At 48.1% G+C, this 18710-nt stretch overlaps 1 protein-coding gene across 3 annotated transcripts in view; it reads left to right on the top strand.

Annotated features, from left to right (window-relative positions):
• Positions 1 to 15919, top strand: part of ULK4 (unc-51 like kinase 4) — a 511677-nt gene extending 495758 nt beyond the window's left edge. For all 3 annotated transcript variants that reach the window (XM_060180360.1, XM_007517784.3, XM_060180362.1), the window contains 2 exons: positions 12232 to 12317; positions 15751 to 15919. In XM_060180360.1, coding sequence (XP_060036343.1) covers positions 12232 to 12317; positions 15751 to 15814 — 150 coding nt within the window. In that variant the 3' untranslated portion in view covers positions 15815 to 15919. The remainder of the gene's footprint in view (positions 1 to 12231; positions 12318 to 15750) is intronic.
• Positions 15920 to 18710: the final 2791 nt, after the last annotated feature.

Below are 18710 nucleotides of genomic sequence, written 5' to 3'. Positions count from 1 at the left end.
TCACTGTACCCACCTGGGGCAAGCTACTGTGTTCTCACAGCCTCCCTCAGCCTGCACATTGAAGAGGCTCACTGACTCCAGGGTGTTGCCATTATTGGGAGCTTGGGGAGGCCATAAGATGGCCCTTGTTTTTTAACTTGCACTTGGGGACCTGGACCCCCAGAAGGAGCCAGTCTGAGCTCCATACTGTATGGCTTTGTAGACAGGTCCACTGTTCTAATCTCTGTGCATCTGGTAGGGGGGACTCAATGGGGCATTTGGAGGATGCAAATATCTGCTTTCAGTGTCTTGGTTATGCCAAGTGATGCCTAACTGCTGAAAGGTGCCAAACCATACTAAAGAGACTGCACTGTAAGACTGGATTAAGTAGCGTGGTTTTAATCCCCAAGTATCCCAAGTTTTTTTTTTTTTAATTGTTGTAGTTATTATTGTTGTTGTTGTTGATGTTGTCGTTGTTGGATAGGACAGAGAGAAATGGAGAGAGGAGGGGAAGACGGGGGGGGGGAGAGAAAGACAGACACCTGCAGACCTGCCTGCTTCATCACCTGTGAAGCGACTCCCCTGCAGGTGGGGAACCGGGGGCTCGAACTGGGATCCTTACTCGGGTCCTTGTGCTTCACGCTACGTGCACTTAACCCGCTGTGCCACTGCCCAGCCCTATTTATTTATTTATTTATTTGGAATTGTTATCATCACTGGGACTTCACCACTACAAGTTGACTTATTATTATTTTTTTTTCAAACAGAGTCAGAGGAAGAGGAAGAGGGAGAGCAGGAAAGACACCGCAGCACCAAAGCTCCTCTCAGCGGAGTGGGTGTTAGGCTAAAGCTGGGTTGTGCACCTGGCAGAGCAGGCCTCCTCCTAGGTGAGCTGTCGCCTCAGCCCAATCAGGTTTTTCAACAATCCCTGTCTGCCAAGATATATTTAGTAAAATCCCTGTGTTCATTTCAGTTGATTTTCAAGATTTATTTGCTCGTGTAAGAGAGAACCAGAACATCACTCTGGCAAATACAATGCTGGGGCTTGAATTCAGGACCCATGCTTGCAAGCTTATTGTTTTTATCTGCTGTGCTGCCTCCCAGAACCGCTTGCTTGACTTTTTTTTTTTTCTAGCACACATAGCTACCAGTCAGATGTCTTAGCACCATGAGATAATGACAAGCACTCGTCTGGCTGATGTATTTTCATGTAGCTTTCATATTTTCATCAGAAAACAGAAAATTATGAGCCAGGCATGTTGGAAATGGACACTTGCATTCAATGTTTTAAAATAATGAAGTCCAGGGAGTCGGGCAGTAATGCAGCGGTTAAGCGCACATGGCGCAAAGTGCAAGGACCGGTTTAAGCATCCTGGTTCCAGCTCCCGGCTCCCCACCTGCAGGGGAGTCGCTTCACAGGCGGTGAAGCAGGTCTGCAGGTGTCTGTCTTTCTCTCCCCCTCTCTGTCTTCCCCTCCTCTCTCCATTTCTCTCTGTTCTATCTAACAATGACAACAGCAACAATAATAACTACAACAACAAAAACCAACAAGGTAAACAAAAGGGAAAATAAATATTTTAAAAAATTTAAAAAATAATAATGAACTATCAGGGGCCCAGGAATCTCTGTTTATATCTCTGTTATAGTACATTGGTTGCAAAATGAAATTGAGTTTGCTTGCCTTGGATTATGGGAATTAACGGACTTCCTTTAATGAGCATAGTAGCTGCATGAAGACAGGGTTGTTTACACTCCGACCATCCCCTTGAGTATTATTTCTCTCCCTAAGTCATTTTACTGTTCTTGACTGTAGTCCCAGCCCAGAGAAGCTCTCAGACTCTCGCTTAGCCATGAGCTCACCATCACAGTGAACAGGTGTCACTTCTACTCCAACCTTAGTCAAAATGGCCAGGCTCTCTTTGCATGGATGTGTCTATTTTGCCACGGAGAAACAGGAGTAGTGACTTGGGCACAGATGTACAGCTTCATGTCTGTGAAAGTTTTCAGTGCTGAGAAAATAGGCTTAAAAGGAATGGTGTCTGGCAGAGTGAAACTCCTGTAAAAGAAGGTTGGTCTCCCCACCCCCCAGGTCGTTGTTGGGGCTCTGGGCCTGTGCGATGGATCCAACACTCCTGGCGGCTTTTTTTCTTTTAAATAGAACCAGAGATACATGGGGGAGGGGGGATGGACCTGCAGCCCTGCCCCACTGCTCAGGAAGCTCCCCCTCCCACAGGTGGGGGTCAGGAGCTTGAAACCGGATCCTGGAGCCCGACAAGGTGTGCACCTAACACATGGGTGACTCAAACTAGCGGATTCCTGTCTTTATTACCCTCTGTGGCCTGAGTTGAGACCAGACTCTGGGAGAGTGGAGTAATTCACTTGAAAGAATCACTTATTGTAAAGTCACTTGAAATCTCAGTATTGTCAGGTTGACTAATCATAGAACATTGGTGTTGTGGGGAGGGAGGCCAGTGGCACACCTAAGCGTAAGGACGAGTTAGATGCCAGGATCTAACTTTGAGCCCCCAGCTCCCCTCCTGCAGGAGGGACGCTTCACAAGCAGGTGTCTATCTTTCTCTCTGTGTGTGTCTCCCCTTCCCTCGCTTTTTCTCTCTGTCCAATAAAATGGGGACAAAATGGCAGTGGATTGGTATTTCTGGCAACCAGCCCCAGTGAAGAAAACGAAAGAAAGAAAGAAAGAAAGAAAGAAAGAAAGAAAGAAAGAAAGAAAGAAAGAAAGAAAGAAAGGAAATCGGTAGGGGCCAGGCAGTGGTGTACTTGGTCAAGCACATACACTATAGTGTGCGAGGACCTGGTGCCCACCTCTAGGGACACCTCACGAGCAGTGGAGCAGAGCTGCAGGTGTCTCTCTCCCTCTCTCCCCCCACCCCAATTTCTTTCTGTCTCTATCCAATAATAAAATAAATTTTTTTTTAATTGGTGTCGTCCACTTCCCTCCTGTGAGAATGTCACACATCAGAAAAGGTAACAGCAGCAAATGCTGGAGAGGTTGTGGGGTCAAAGGAACCCTGCTGCACTGCTGGTGGGAATGTCAGTTGGTCCAGTCCCTGTGGAGAACAGTCTGGAGAACTCTCAGAAGGCTAGAAATGGACCTGCCCTATGATCCTGCAATTCCTCTCCTGGGGATATATCCTAAGGAACCCAACACATCCATCCAAAAAGATCTGTGTATACATATGCTCTTGGCAGCACAATTTGTAATAGCCAAAACCTGGAAGCAACCCAGTTGTCCAACAACAGATGAGTGGCTGAGCAAGTTGTGGTCTATATACACAATGGAATACTACTCAGCTGTAAAAAATGGTGACTTCACCGTTTTCAACCGATCTTGGATGGACCTTTGAAAATTCATGTTGAGTGAAATAAGTAAGAAACAGAAGGACGAATATGAGATGATCTCACTCTCAGGCTGAAGTTGAAAAACAAGATCAGAAGAGAAAACACAAGTAGAACCTGAACTGGAATTGGCGTATTGCACCAAAGTAAAAGACTCTGGGGGTGGGTGGCTGGGGGGAGAATACAGCTCCAAGAAGGGTGACAGAGGACCTAGTGGGGGTTGTATTGTTACATGGAAAACTGAGAAATGTTATGCATGTACAAACTGTTGTATTTACTGTGGAATGTAAAACATTAATTCCCCAATAAAGAAATTTTAAAAAATTAGTATCATAGGACAAAATAATTTTAAAAGGCAAGTTAAAATTCTGTCTGCTCAAAAATTACCCTGATCCAATCAGGCCTACATAGCAAGTACCTCATGAATGCATAATTGCTTCTTCTTTCCCGTTCTAAAGACATTCTGCTTCTTTTCACTGTTGAGCCATTATGAATAAAACTACTTCTGCAGGTTTTGCTGTGGGCTTAAGTCTTTGATTCACCTGGATAAATATGTAAGTTTGCAATTGCAAGGTCCCTGGTATGATTCCACTGGCTTTCTCAAGTGGCTTTACCTTAGATTCTCACCAGCAAGGAGTGCGAATTTCTTCTCATTTTGTACGCTGACCGGCATATGCTGTTGCCAGTTTTATGAACCTTCGCCCTATTGCTAAAGCGGTGTGACCTTGGCTTTAGTTGCTTTGTCCCAGTGGAAAATGACATCAAATTTGCTTTCAGGGGCTCATCACCCAACTCCAGTCTTTGTTACATCTCTTCAGATTCTCTTCCCACTCGAAAAGCTGGTTTGGTGGTTCTCACTGAATTTTAAAGAGTTCTTTACATGTTCTGAATAAAAGTTCTCTAGCTTATGTGTGATTGGCCAATATTTCCCCCCAGTCTGATTCTTCTTCCCTTACCAGTAAGTTACAAAGAGCAAAGGTTTAATGAGGATGCAACTTCTTCCCCCCGCCCCTTGTGGTAATCATGCTATTGTGATATATGACAACATGTCAGCAAGCTCAGGGTCCATGGGGACTGTTCTCCCGGGATTTTCCTTGATGTGTTTTCCTTTCAGGCCCATGATCCATTCTGAATTATATTTTTTTAACTTTTTTTAAATTTGTTATTGGATAGCGACAGAGAGAAATTGAGAGAGAAGGGGGAGATAGAGGGGAAGAGAGACAGAGAGACACCTGCAGATCTGCTTCACCGCCTGTGAGGTGATTCCCCTGCAGGTGGGGAGCCGGGGGCTCGAACCAGGATCCTAACCGGTCCGCTGCGCTACCGCCCGACTCCCTGAATTATATTTTCTTTATAGCACAAGATGTGTGTTTAGGGTGCATAATTGGGTGTTTAGGGTGGGTGCCTGTTTTGCCATAAGTGTGACCCCCTATTCCAGCTGGGCCCCTCTGCTCAGCATCGGGGGCAGGGCGGGGAGAATTGTTCTGTGGTGTCTCTCCTGCTGATGCTGCATCTTGGAGTCAGCCCAGAGCAGTGAAGACCAACAGCAGGAACAACAGACGCTGTGTCTAGGCTCATACTTTGGCACATAGGCATCTGTTTTGTTCTAGCACCTCTTTCACAGCAGTGTCTTCTCCTTATTCACTCACCTGTGTGTTTGTCCAGCCTGTGAGACTGTATCATGGGTCTGCCTCTGGACTTTGCATTCCACTCCACTCTGTCTCTATCCCTTTGCCAGTCTCATACCGTCATGGCAAAAGGGATATATGAAATCTTAGTATTCTGCAGTCTGTTTCCTCCTATTTTATCTTGTCCCCCTTTTTTTCTCTCACTTTTCTCAAAAGTGTTCTTAACTGTTTGCTTGCCTCCTTGTGCAATTTTTAGTGTTAGCTATCCTGTGTACACACAAAGAAAATCTTGCTGGAATTTTCATAGAAGTTAGAATACACCTGTTTGTTTGGAGAAGTAATGTCTTTACTGTATGATCCTTATGGTTGTATCAACTTGCTCATTTTCTTTCTGAAGCTTTGAGCATACAGACTCGTGACATATTTTGTTAAATCTGTCCCTTTGAAATGTGTTAGAACTTGCTTTGTAATTTGGCTGATGCATGAAAAAAAAAAAAAAAAGCTCACATACACACCTGAAAAGAATATGTGCTCAGTAGCTGGTAGATGGTATTTCCTAGCTAACGTGTCAGTTAGGTCACGATTGCTTGTCTTGTTCTGTGAAGTTATCTGTGTCCCTTCTACGTTTTGCCTGCACATGACTGGGAGAGGGGGAGAAACACCACAGGGTAGGGATGAATTAGGTCTGCCCTTCACTTTGGCTGCCTTGTTATTGTGGTCCTGTTTCCCTTGAGCCTGGAATTACGTAGGCATGCTTAGTCACAAAGGGATCGGAGATGTTTCTGCTGTCGCTGTTTTTATTCCTATTATATTTCATTACGATCAGAAAATATAATTGAAGAACTTTCAGTTCACCTTGGATTTGTTTTATGACCCAGAGTGCTGTGCACATTCCTGAGTGTTTATGGACTGGGGGGGGGGGGGGTATTTGTTTGTTGTTGACTGATGCTTTGCCAATGTCAGCAGAGGCCAGCCAGTTGATGATGGCACTGCGTTCTTCTCTGTTGTTGCTGACATTTTGTCTGTCACTGTGAGAGTAGCGTGTTCTTTATTTCTTACGACCAGCAGGGCTATCGCTGGGGATCAGTGCCTACATGATGTTTTCATCACTCCTGGAGACCTTTTTTTTTTTTTTTTTTTTTTTTACCTTTTTCTTTATTTAGTAAACAGACATTGAGAAAGGAGGGGGAGCTGGAGAGGGAGAAAGGCAATGAGAGATGCCTGCAGAACTTACTTCATGGCCCGTGAAGCTTCCCTCACACAGGTGCGGAGCAGATCAAACCCAAGGCCTTGGGCATGTAATGTGTGTGCTTAACCAGCTGGGCCACCACTAGCCCCGTATTTTTAATTTCTAGATGCGTACATATTCATTGTTAGTAGTTTGATATCATGACCTTTAAAACAGTATGTTCTTATTTACCCCTGATAATTCTCTTTACTCTGAAATCTAGTTTTCCCAATATTCACACTAGTTTTTTTTTACATGTTTACACTTAGCCAACATATACCACTATGTTTGAATTAAGATTCTTATATAGAAGAATATATGTGTGTGTGTGTGTGTGTGTGTGTGTGTGTGTGTGTAATAGAATTGGATCATTTTTCTTTTTTTAATTTTTATTTATTTATTTATTCCCTCTTGTTGCCCTTGTTTTACTGTTGTTATTGATGTCGTTGTTGTTGGACAGGACAGAGAGAAATAGAGAGAGATGGGGAAGACAGAGGGGGAGAGTAAGACAGACACCTACAAACCTGCTTCACCGCCTGTAAAGCGACGTCCCTGCAGGTGGGGAGCCGGGGGCTTGAACCGGGATCCTCACACCAGTCCTTGCACTTCGTAGCACCTGCGCTTAAACCGCTGCGCTACTGCCCGACTCCCTGGATCATTTTCTAATCAGTCACAAAATGTCTTTTATCTGTTGTATTTAGACTTTTTACATGTAATGTAGAGTTGTCAGAAAAGTCAGGATGCATTCTTATATAGAAAAATATAGGGAGTCAGGCTGTAGTGCAATGGATTATGTGCACATGGTGCTAAGCACAAGGATTGGAGTAAGGATCCTGGTTCGAGGCCCCCCTCCCCTGGCTCCCCACCTGCAGGGGAGTCGCTTCACAGGCAGTGAAGCAGGTCTGCTGGTGTCTATCTTTCTCTCCCTCTCCCTGCCTTCCCCTTCTCTCTCCATTTCTCTCTGTCCTATCAAACAACGAATGGCATCGTCAACAATAATAGTAACCACAACAAGGCTACAACAACAAGGGCAACAAAAGCAGGGAAAAAAATGGCCTCCAGGAGCAGTGGATTCATGGTGCAGGCACCGAGCCCAGCAATAACCTTGGAGGCAACAACAACAAAAAAGACCTTATGATTCTCCAACAATTCGATAATCTTGATATGTTAAGTATAGTCCATCTATCTGTCATCTATTTTTTTCTATTTGTTTTCATTTTTCACTTTTTCATTTCCTGCCTTCTTTTAAACCAAATGTTTGAATAGTCACTAGTATTAATTTTTTTGTTTTTTTTTAAATTTGTTTTAATTTACTTATTTTCCCTTTTGTTGCCCTTGTTGTTTTTTATTGTTGTTGTAGTTATTGTCATCATTGTTGGATAGAACAGAGAGAAATGGAAAGAGGAGGGGAAGACAGAGAGGGGGAGAGAAAGACAGACACCTGCAGACCTGCTTCACCGCTTGTGAAGCGACTCCCCTGCAGGTGGGGAGCCAGGGGCTCGAACCGGGATCCTTATGCTGATCCTTGTGCTTTGTGCCACCTGCACTTAACCCACCGCGCTACAGCCCGACTCCCACTAGTATTAGTTGTATCTGTTTTGTTTTGTGCAATCTCTTCATATTTTTAGGTGGGTGCTATTGGGATTATAAAATACTTTTCATAGTTACTTATAATCAATATTTTACCATTTCAGTTGGGAAATAGAAACTTACCACTTTACTTACTGCTCATGGTCCTTCTGTAGCATATGTCTATCTGTCTGTCTGTCTATCTATCTATCTATTGAGAACCTTATCAGGCTGATCTGTCTATCTATCTAGAACCTTATCAGGCTGAAGGAACAGCTCACATGGGTAGTGATCTGCTTTGAGCTGTGCATTACCTAGCCCTGAGCCCAGACCCCACCACACTGAAGGAAGCTTCAGAGAAAACAAACAAAAAGTAAAAAGTAATAGGTGCAGGTGTTACTTAGAAAAGAAATGAAGGCAGGACCACAGGGGAAAAATGGGCAAAACCAAAACAGACACACATCAGTTATAAAGTTAACCCATACCTGCGACCTTGGGGGAACCTACACTTTCCAGTGAACGGGATGGGAATGCCACAGAATCAAACCCCTGCTATCTCGCGACGTTGTAGATCAATATTACATCACTGATGAAAAAAAAGGAAACATCAGTACTGTGATCTTCTTTAGCACTGTCTCTAAAAAAAAATCATATATTTCACTATTCTAATATTGAACTTTAATTTTAAAGGGCGTATTCTGCTATGTCCGTCAGCTAGTTACCATTTCTGTTGCTTTCCTGTCACTCCTAATGTTCCAAGTTTCCTTTCTGGTGAGTTTTCTTTCTCCCCGAAGAACTCCCTTTAGCAATTCCTTTAGAGTTAGTGAGTTTAATTTAGGTTTTTTTTTTAATTGGTTTTCTTTCACCTGAGAATATCTTTATTTCACCCTAATTCCTAACTGATATTTTTGCTAGGTATAGAATTGCAGTTCAATATATATATATAATTTTTGCCTTCAAGGACTAGAAAAATATTGCCATTTCTTTGGGGCTGAATGTGATGAAAACCCATTGAGTCAAATGATTGATTCCCTATACATAATGCCTCTGTTTTTTTCCCTTTTTTTTGTCTCAGCAAGCTTTCCAGGTTCCTTTTTAGTCTTCAGCCAGTTTGACCGTGAGTTGTTTGGTTGTGAATTACAGTGTTTGGAGTTTTATTGGCTTTTATAATTTGTAGGTTTATGTCTTTTATCACATCTAGAGTATTTTAGCTAAGCTTTCCCCAGATATTTTTTTTCCAGTATTCATCCTTTATCTTCTCATCCTGGAACTCCCATGACCCACACCATTTGTTATTGTCTGTAGTTATTTAGGTTCTGTTCATGTTTTGAATTCTTTTCTCTCTGCTGCTTATGTATTTTTATTTTTTTCAGCCCTGGGACCTCACACACGATTCCACTGCTCCCGGGCCAACCTTTTTCATCCTTTTTTTGTTTCATATGTAAAGAAAAGGAGTGACAGAGAAAAAGGAGAAAGACACTATAGCACCATCCCATCACCTGTGGGGACTTCCCTGGTGTCATGGTGCTCCGTGTGGGGCCAGGACTCGAACCCATGGCTCTTTAAGTAGCAAACTGCAGCCTCTGTTGTGTCTTCAAGTCCATTCTCAGCTGGATCCAGTCTTTCTTTTCACCATGATAGGTGTCTGCAAAACACTCTCACTCCCTTCCTTGCTCTGCTTTCACCATCATACACCAGGACCTGAAAGTCCTCACCACCCTCCAACCCAGTCCAAGCAAGTTCTACTCTTTGTTCTCCCTCTCTGTTCTTCTCAATTCCTGCCCAAGAGTGAGGTCATATCAGATTCATCCTTCTCTTTGTGGATTATCACACTTGATTCTTCCAAGCTCCAAGATGAGGTGAGGAAGGTGAAGTCACCATTTTTTACAGCTGAGTAGTATTCCATTGTGTATCTAGATCACAACTTGCTCAGCCACTCATCTGTTGTTGGACACCTGGGTTGCTTCCAGGTTTTGGCTATTACAAATTGTGCAGCCAAGAACATATGTGTCCACAGATCTTTTTGGATGGGTGTGTTGGGTTCCTTAGGATATATCCCCAGGGAAGGAATGGTTGTGTGATAAGACAGGTCCATTTCTGACCTTCTGAGAGTTCTCTAGACTGGCTTTGTTTATGCCTGCACTTATGGCAACTGTACATGATACTGTAATACTCTGATTTCTTCTTTGATCACATAATTCTCACTGTATTTTTCTTTCCATCTTTGTTACTGGATAGAGAAAGAGAGAGAAATTGAGAGGGGAAAAGGAGATAGAGAGCCAGAGAGATAACGGCAGACCAGCTACACCTCTTGTGATACCTTCCCTCTCCTGCTGAGGACCAGGAGCTTGAACCAGGTCCTCTCGCACTGTAACGCATGTGCTTGACCAGGTGCCCCACCCTGGATTTTTCTATTTACACTTTCTAATTATCCTTAGGAGTATATATAGACTTTTTTTTTTTTTTTGACGTGTGGGGTGCCTGCCTCCCCGGTAGTTTCCTGGTAGAGCAGTGAATGGGCGTTTTGAGTAGGAGGTAGTTTTGAGAAAATCAGGTGACAGTCTCCCCTGAAGACCCTTGAGTATAAAACTATGGTTCCTTTAGACATAACTGGGCCTCAGCTGACATTTTCAAATGGTTTCTCACGGAGCTGAGCGTAATGTCAGAAATTTTCATAAAGGTCACACCTGGAGCAGTTGCAATAGCAGTGGGGACAGCATCTCAGTGGAGGGGCAGGTCCGTCCCCACGTAACTTGAGTTGATGAGAAGATTTAATCAGCCCGATACCTCTCAGCCCCATGAGTCGTTAGAAATGGCGAGCCCCTTACCAGCAGTGGGAAAGGCTGATTCCTCCAGGCCCCTTACGCTCAAAGGGAAAGAGATGGAGTCCTTGACATCAGTCCGCTGTGGCCAGGCTGATGCAGCCCCAAGGCATGAAGGCAGGTCGGGCTCCATGCACACTACTGTGGCAGCCCTTACTCTCAATCTAGCTCCATGACTTCATTTTTTTTTTTTTAATGACTAATAGTAGGTTACAAGATTGTCAGATTACAAGGTGTGGTCCACTACCAGTTCTTTTTTTTTTTTTTTAAATTTATTTTCCCCTTTGTTGCCATTGTTGTTTTTTATTGTTGTTGTAGTTATTATTGTTATTGATGTCATTGTCGTTGGGTAGGACAGAGAGAAATGGAGAGAGGAGGGGAAGACAGAGGAGGAGAGAAAGATAGACACCTGCAGAACAGTGAAGCGACCCTCCTGCAGGTGGGGAACCAGAGGCTCGAGCCAGGATCCTTATGCGTCCTTGCGCTTTGCACCACGTGTGCTTAACCCGCTGCACTAGGCTGATGCAGCCCGACTCCCACTGCCAGTTCTGTAGCCCCAGGTAACCACCATAGTTCTCACAAGTCTTAAGACTTTTCTTTTGACTTGTTCCTGCAAGTTCATTTATTCCATTTCTCTAGATGCCACCATGAGTGGCACTATCTGGCAGCTAGGTGCCTTTCATCTCTTCATTTTGCTAGGCATGATCACCCCCAGTTCTAGTTCCTTTTTGTTGGCAGAGTAGTATTCCATAGAGTACACACCCCATGACTTCTTTAGCCAGTCACCTGTGGATGGGCATTTAGGCTGCTTTCACTCTTGGCTGTTGGGAATACTGCAGCTGTCAGCCTAGGAGTGTGTGTGTGTCCCTTCAGATTAGTGATTGCATTTCCAAGACCTCATCTGTATGCCACATTCAAGGTGAGGCGGTTTTAAAAAAGCAAACTTGTAGGAAACCACAGGGCCATGTGGAGAGGCAGTATTTCTACAAGTGTTCATTACAAAGTGTGTGTGTGTGTGTGTGTGTGTGTGTGTGTGTGTGTGTGTGTGTGTGTGTCTTAATGACAGCACTGGTGAAGTGAGAGGAGCCACCAAGTTGGTTACTTGGCCAGAACAGAGGGTCATTCCTAAAACCTTTTCTCTAGTTCACAGAATCTGCCCTTGTTTTGTGAGGGCACTGAGCAGGTCTCTGTAAACCCAGGCTAGGCTAGTGCCCATCCAAGTCTCTTCCATTTCCAGGAGTTTAGGATTCTGCACAAGGGGAGAGGTGGGGGGGTGGGGGTGGGTCACCCACAGTCAGGGATGTCCAAATGTTTTTCCTTTCTTCTAGAACTGAGGCAACAGATACACTTTTTAGGGTCTCCGGGAAGTTTGGCTATTAGAATGTCTTCTTCCAAGGTCTCCAGATTGCAGGCTCCCAGAAATTTCAAGTGTGAAATTGGGAAGTTGAGGCATCCCGAACACATGCTCTCTCCTGTGGAGGCACCCCGCTTCCCCAGGAGTCACCTCCTGCCCCAGCTCCAGGTGTCCCTCCTGCTCGCTCCCAGGACTCAGCATCTGCCTTCACCCCGAGGGTTGGGGCTCAGAGCACACTTCCCAGTAGCCTGAGATACAGGGACAGCTACACACTGCCGCCTCCCTTTCTGGCAGGTCACCTCCAATGAGAAGCACCTGGACAGCCTCAAGAATGCAAGCAGCCTCCTGCAGGGACTGGAGTGGCTCGCCTCTGCCGAGGGGTAAGTAGGCCTGAGTCCTCGCCTCCCGCAAACGCTCACCCACGCCCTGGACTTGAGAGATGCGGAAAACACAAGCTGCCGTGCTTTCATTTAAAAATGTCAGTGCCCAGGCGTCTGTCCATCTTTTGTTACCTGGTACTGCATTCTGGTTCACCAGATAAGACAGCACCGGGGCCTGGCATGAGGGCTCAGGGCGTCCCAGCGAGTACGGTCACCCTCCCCCACCCGCCTGGCGACCCCAGAACTGTGGTGAGGGTGGAGGTGGGTTTGTCCCAGGAAGGAAAGCCTCCCCTGGAGAGGATGGTACCGGCCTTGGGTGGGCATCCAAGAAGCGGGTGGCTGGCATTTCCTGCCAGGGTGCTTGCTATGCCATCTGCCTGCTGGGGGTTGAGTGTGGCATTAGAGAGAAAGTGTAAGTGGTTAAGGCGTTGCTAAGGTGAATCTGTGAAGGCTCCGCTCCAGCCAACTTTTAAAAAGTATTTATTTACTTATTCTGTTTTGTTGCCCTTGTTTTATTGTTGTTGTTATTGATGTCATCGTCGTTGGATAGGACAGAGAGAAATGGAGAGAGGTGGGGAAGAGAGGGGGAGAGAAAGATAGACACCTGCAGACCTGCTTCACCGCCTGTGAAGCGACTCCCCTGTAGGTGGGGAGCCGGGGGCTCGAACCAGCATCCTTACACCAGTCCTTGCCCATCACGCCACATGTGCTTAACCCGCTGCGCTACCGCCTGACTCCCCCCAGCCAACTTCTGTATGTTAGCGGCAGGGTTCTCATCCCTGGGGAAGGGGATGGTCAGGGTGCTTTGGTGAAAGGGCCGCTCCTCACCCTGCTGGGTCCTGTGGTCTGACTCGGGCAGCAACTCCTTTTGGCTGTGCCCATTGGTGAGGGCCACGTGATCTGACTCCAGGGAATCCCGACCTTGCGTGAAGATGTCTGCAGGACTGTTCATGGAGCAGGGGCCTCTGTTGGCCTTTAAGCTGCGGAATGGCCTTTGACTGCAGCAGTCTGGAAAAGCTGGGCCCCAGTGTGGGCCTGACAAAACTCCCTGAAGCTGGTGGGCCTCCCCGAGTTAGCTGGGGAGGTGGCACCTACCACACTGTCTGCCCCGAGTTAGATGGAGAGGTGGCGCCTACCACACTGTCTGCCCCGAGTTAGATGGAGAGGTGGCGCCTACCACACTGTCTGCCCCGAGTTAGATGGAGAGGTGGCGCCTACCACACTGTCTGCCCCAAGTTAGATGGAGAGGTGGCACCTACCACACTGTCTGCCCCGAGTTAGATGGAGAGGTGGCGCCTACCACACTGTCTGCCCCTGAGTTAGATGGAGAGGTGGTGCCTACCACACTGTCTGCCCCGAGTCAGATGGAGAGGTGGCGCCTACCACACTGTCTGCCCTGAGTCAGATGGGGAGGTGGCGCCTACCACACTGTCTGCCCCGAGTCAGATGGAGAGGTGGCGCCTACCACACTGTCTGCCCCGAGTCAGATGGAGAGGTGGCGCCTACCACACTGTCTGCCCCGAGTCAGATGGAGAGGTGGCGCCTACCACACTGTCTGCCCCGAGTCAGATGGGGAGGTGGCGCCTACCACACTGTCTGCCCCGAGTCAGATGGAGAGGTGGCGCCTACCACACTGTCTGCCCCGAGTCAGATGGGGAGGTGGCGCCTACCACACTGTCTCTCCCCGAGTCAGATGGAGAGGTGGCGCCTACCACACTGTCTGCCCCGAGTTAGATGGAGAGGTGGCGCCTACCACACTGTCTGCCCCGAGTCAGATGGAGAGGTGGCGCCTACCACACTGTCTGCCCCGAGTCAGATGGGGAGGTGGCGCCTACCACACTGTCTGCTCCGAGTTAGATGGGGAGGTGGCGCCTACCACACTGTCTGCCCCGAGTCAGATGGGGAGGTGGCGCCTACCACACTGTCTGCCCCGAGTCAGATGGAGAGGTGGCGCCTACCACACTGTCTGCCCCGAGTTAGATGGGGAGGTGGCGCCTACCACACTGTCTGCCCCGAGTCAGATGGAGAGGTGGCGCCTACCACACTGTCTGCCCCGAGTCAGATGGAGAGGTGGCGCCTACCACACTGTCTGCCCCGAGTTAGATGGGGAGGTGGCGCCTACCACACTGTCTGCCCCGAGTTAGATGGGGAGGTGGCGCCTACCACACTGTCTGCCCCGAGTCAGATGGAGAGGTGGCGCCTACCACACTGTCTGCCCCGAGTTAGATGGGGAGGTGGCGCCTACCACACTGTCTGCCCTGAATTAGATGGAGAGGTGGCGCCTACCACACTGTCTGCTTCTGTTCTGATGACCCCACTGAAAAAGGTCTTCCTGTGCCAACCGAGTGAGTGGCTGGCAGTGCTTTTCCAGAGGCTAGCCCTGCTCTCCTTGCCAGTCACAGGGTCTCTGGGAAGCCCCCCAGACTAGCCCGGGCTCTGCTGGAAAGAGGCCGTGTCCAAATAAATGCATCTCCACTGCCCCGCGGGACCAACTAATTCCCAGCCACACCCCTGCCCACCGTGCCCTCCTCTCCTATGTTGTGCCCCTCTGCCATTGATTGGGCAGTGGGTGACTCTTGCTGTGCTGTTCAGTGCCAAGAGCTAGCTTCATACTTCAGGGGTCACTGCCATGCGCCATTCTGTTTTCTGCTAGCAGTTAAGGCACATGTCTTAATGTGTCTCAATTTGCCACAACAACACAGTTCCACTTTTTTTTTTTTGCCTTCAGGGTTATTGTTGGGGCTCAGTGCCTGCACCATGAATCCACTGCTCCTGGAGGCTATTTTTCCCATTTTGTTGCCCTTGTTGTTGTTGAGCTTGTTGTAGTTATTGTTGTCATAGCTGTTGTTGGATAGAAGAGAGAAATGGAGAGAGAAGACGGGGGAGAGATAGACACCTGCAGACCTGCTTCACTGCTTGCAAAGTGCCTCTCCTGCAGGTGGTGTTCCTTACGTCGGCCCTTGCGCTCTGTGCCATGTGCTTAACTCACTGCGCTACCACCCGACTCCCCACAGTTCCACTTTTGAGCTTCTAATTGCATGCCCTTGCCTTTGAACATAAGAAGCCCAACATGCAGAAAGTACTTAGGAGCTGGGAGAGTCCGTGTCTGTGGTGAGCCTCGTGATTTGCTGCAGAGTCAGTCACAAGGTGCTGGGCAGGCTGTGGCTGTCTGCCTCACCTGTGCACTGAGCGCCCACGGGGCTAGGTCAGATCTCACTGAGGGTGCTGGAATCCCAGTGAGTCCTGAGCCCCGCTCTTCAGGACTGTGGGTTCTCAGCTCACGGCATGGCATCTAGAAGTCCTATCGCCGTTAGGATGGTAGCATCCGTGTGGGTGCAGCAGGCCAGCACTTGCAGAGGGGTCAGTTGGCCCCAAAATGCCCAAGTGTTTCTCTTTTGCTTTTTTTTTGTTTGTTTCTTCTTCTCCCTCACAGTTCATCTGCTGACAGTGTAGTTGCTTCGCTGGCACTGGAAATCCTCCAAGCTGTTGGACATTAGGCTGGAAGGGGCTCAGCACAGGTAGTCTCTGCAGCACCAACCCTTGGCTACCCACATCACCACGTACAGCTGTATCTGGACCCAATAAAGTCAGCTGAACCTGGACCCAGCCGCCTAAGATGGTCTGACTCTGGGCCCTAGAAAACCCATTCAGAATGGACCTGCTCGCTTCCCATGGGATGCCCCGGAGACCTCAGGTTTGCTGTCCTCGGGAGTCCTTCCCCTCTGTGTGTGCGTGGGCCAAGTAGAGCCCCGATAAAAAGCCTGGCCGCCTGTGCTGATGGGGGGCTGGCAGTCCAGCCCACTGCCTGCTGGCGTCTGCAGGCACCTGCCTCCTCCAGAGTAGAGGCGAGAACGGGCACGAACTGAGGCTCACCCAGGCACAGCTCCGGGCAACACGCGACACACCTGCTTTTTGCCTGGCCTGTCTTCTTTTCAGACATAGACCAAGCCCAAGGATTTGGGGGAGGACTAGGAAGGCTCCACTAACTACGCACAGGTGGTTAAGCGTTTCCCTCAGGGAATGCAAGTGTTTTAGGATAGCTCGTTCCCTACACGTCTGCCCTTCCAGGAGGGGCGCTGGCATCAAGGTAGAAGCCTGCCTTCTACCAGTTGTTCCTTTACCCTCGAAAGCCCTGCAGCTGGTGTGTGCATCCTCAGCAGCCACCAAGACTCAACCCACAGGAGCAGTCGCCAGGTGCCACAGGTGCCGTTGGCTTGAGGAAGAACTACCTGCAGTCTACACTGGAAAACGGGTGGGTCCCGGGCAGCTGTGTCGGGAGAACCGTTCCTTGGCCTCTCCTCAGTTTCCCTATAGTTGGGGCGACCTTGGGACTTGGGACTCCACAGCCTGCATCCCTCCCCAGGGGTGGGTGGTGTCCAGAGCTTGAGCTGGGAACACGGGGGCGTGTAGCCGGTGTCCTGCTCAGAGGCAGTTGCCCTTGGTCTCTCGGCGCCGACCGACTTCCCCACGTGAAGTCCTGCTGCACAGTCCTCTTGCCAGGCTGCGGTTGCCTGGGACCCTGGGGTGGGGGTGTATGGCAGCCAGGCTGCTTTGGAAAATGGGGTGGGGGGGAGTTTTCTCCCACTTGCCAAGGGATCTTTTCTTTATTCAGTTATTGGAGGAACCACCAGTCAGTCTCCCCAGGAGTTGTTTCAGAGCAGTGGGATGTTCTTCCCCTTCGTGTGACCAGGAATACCTTCTGCAGCTCAAGGCCAAACAGCCCAGAACTTAGCACTGACTGCCGAGGACAGGCAGTAGTAAACAAGGAGACAATGGCCCCAAGCAGGGCTACTGCCCAGCCAAGCGTCCTGTCACTCACTGTCACTCCATGCCAGCCTCCCACCCTGGGACAGGCCATGTCCCGCTGGGGTTAGGTTGTTCCTTTTTCTCTGCGTTATCCTTGTGATGTGTCAGGTGAAAAGCAGCTGCCTTAGCCCCCGTGAACTCAGAGGGGTGGGGACGTAGTGAGCTGGCTGTGGCTGCACCCGGGGCATTGAGAGCAACTGCTCGTGTGTGCGACACAGACCCTTACACTGGGCTGCCCAGTCTGGCTCCAGAGCTGTCCCACCCGGCCCTCCAGTTACCTGGATTTTGGCAGTGCTGAGGGGGCTGCGTCCAGGCAGAAAGCAGAGGAGGCGAGTGGCCTAAGTGCAGCTGACTGACTGGGTTCTCTGTGACTCCGTATAAATATAACAGCAGGACTCAAGCCTTGTGTTTATGACAATAATCCAAACAAGAATCAAAGAGGAGACTGACCTCAAAATCTTGCTTTGTCAAGGGTTTAAGCTAACCAAGTCTGTCTATGCTCCTGTTCAAGCACCGGGAGGGTTTACTCTTTAGCCCAGTGGTGGTACAGCAGAGGGACCACACTGTCCTGTACACCTCCATCCCCAGATAGCCACTCATGTAATCGAATGGCCTTTATGTTCCCCACAGACGGATCATATTAAAACTGCCCCCCTACCCCCATCAATCTAAGTCTCAAAAGGCCCATGGCATATTCTGGTCACTTGCAATGACAGAACACATGGCTTCCAGGCCATACTTGAGCTAAGAGCCAAAAAACTCCTGCTTTTTCATTGGTCATAAAACATCCCTCCCGTGTTAAAATCTTACCCAGAAGGTTACCTAACTGCCCTATATTCTTTCCCTCGTGACCGTCCACGGCTACTGCTATGCCTCCAGCTCATTCTGCGGTGTTGTGCTCTGAGGCCCTAGTCGTGTAGTCTCGAGCGTCACGGCTGGGAGTTGGCAGGCCGTAAAGCAAGCCTTCTTACCTATCACAACTTGTTCTTTTGCCTCAAGTACTCTGCTGAACCAGGTTCGATTTCATATTCAATTTTTAAATGGAACCTCAAAGCTGATTTTAAACAAAATTCTCAAATGTTACCTGGTTCTGAAAAATTCACTGAATAAAACATCCCGCTGTGGTTCTCGTTAAAAGCTCCAATACTGGCTTGTCCTCACGCAAGAGGAAACAAAGCCCAAGCCCTACCTGCCACCTTACAAGGTACAAAAATGATTTACTTCCAGTTCAGTTACAATTTAGACCAGTTGAGGATCTAGGGATTTCACTACAAGCTATCTCCAGATGAAGCTGATTTTCAATTAAAAAAAAAAGCAAAACAAAAAAAACCTGAACATGTTCATCCAATAGTCATGATCTTAGTAAAAATATACAGCAGATCAGAAACAGCTCTCCCTAAGCACAAGACAGAGTCACTCTTATTAGAACACTCTTATTAGGCCTGCCCTAAGGGATGAACTGGACTGCCAGACCTACCACCAGGATCACTATCTGAGACAGTGCGGAAGAATGCTCATTCTTTTTTATTTATTTATTATTATTCCCTCTTGTTGCTGTTGGATAGGACAGAGAGAAACGGAGAGAGG

This window comes from Erinaceus europaeus, chromosome 21 (assembly GCF_950295315.1).
Source record: "Erinaceus europaeus chromosome 21, mEriEur2.1, whole genome shotgun sequence".
Lineage (NCBI taxonomy): Eukaryota > Metazoa > Chordata > Mammalia > Eulipotyphla > Erinaceidae > Erinaceus > Erinaceus europaeus.
Note: the sequence above shows the minus strand (reverse complement) of the source record. Positions and strands in the feature narration are given on the sequence as shown.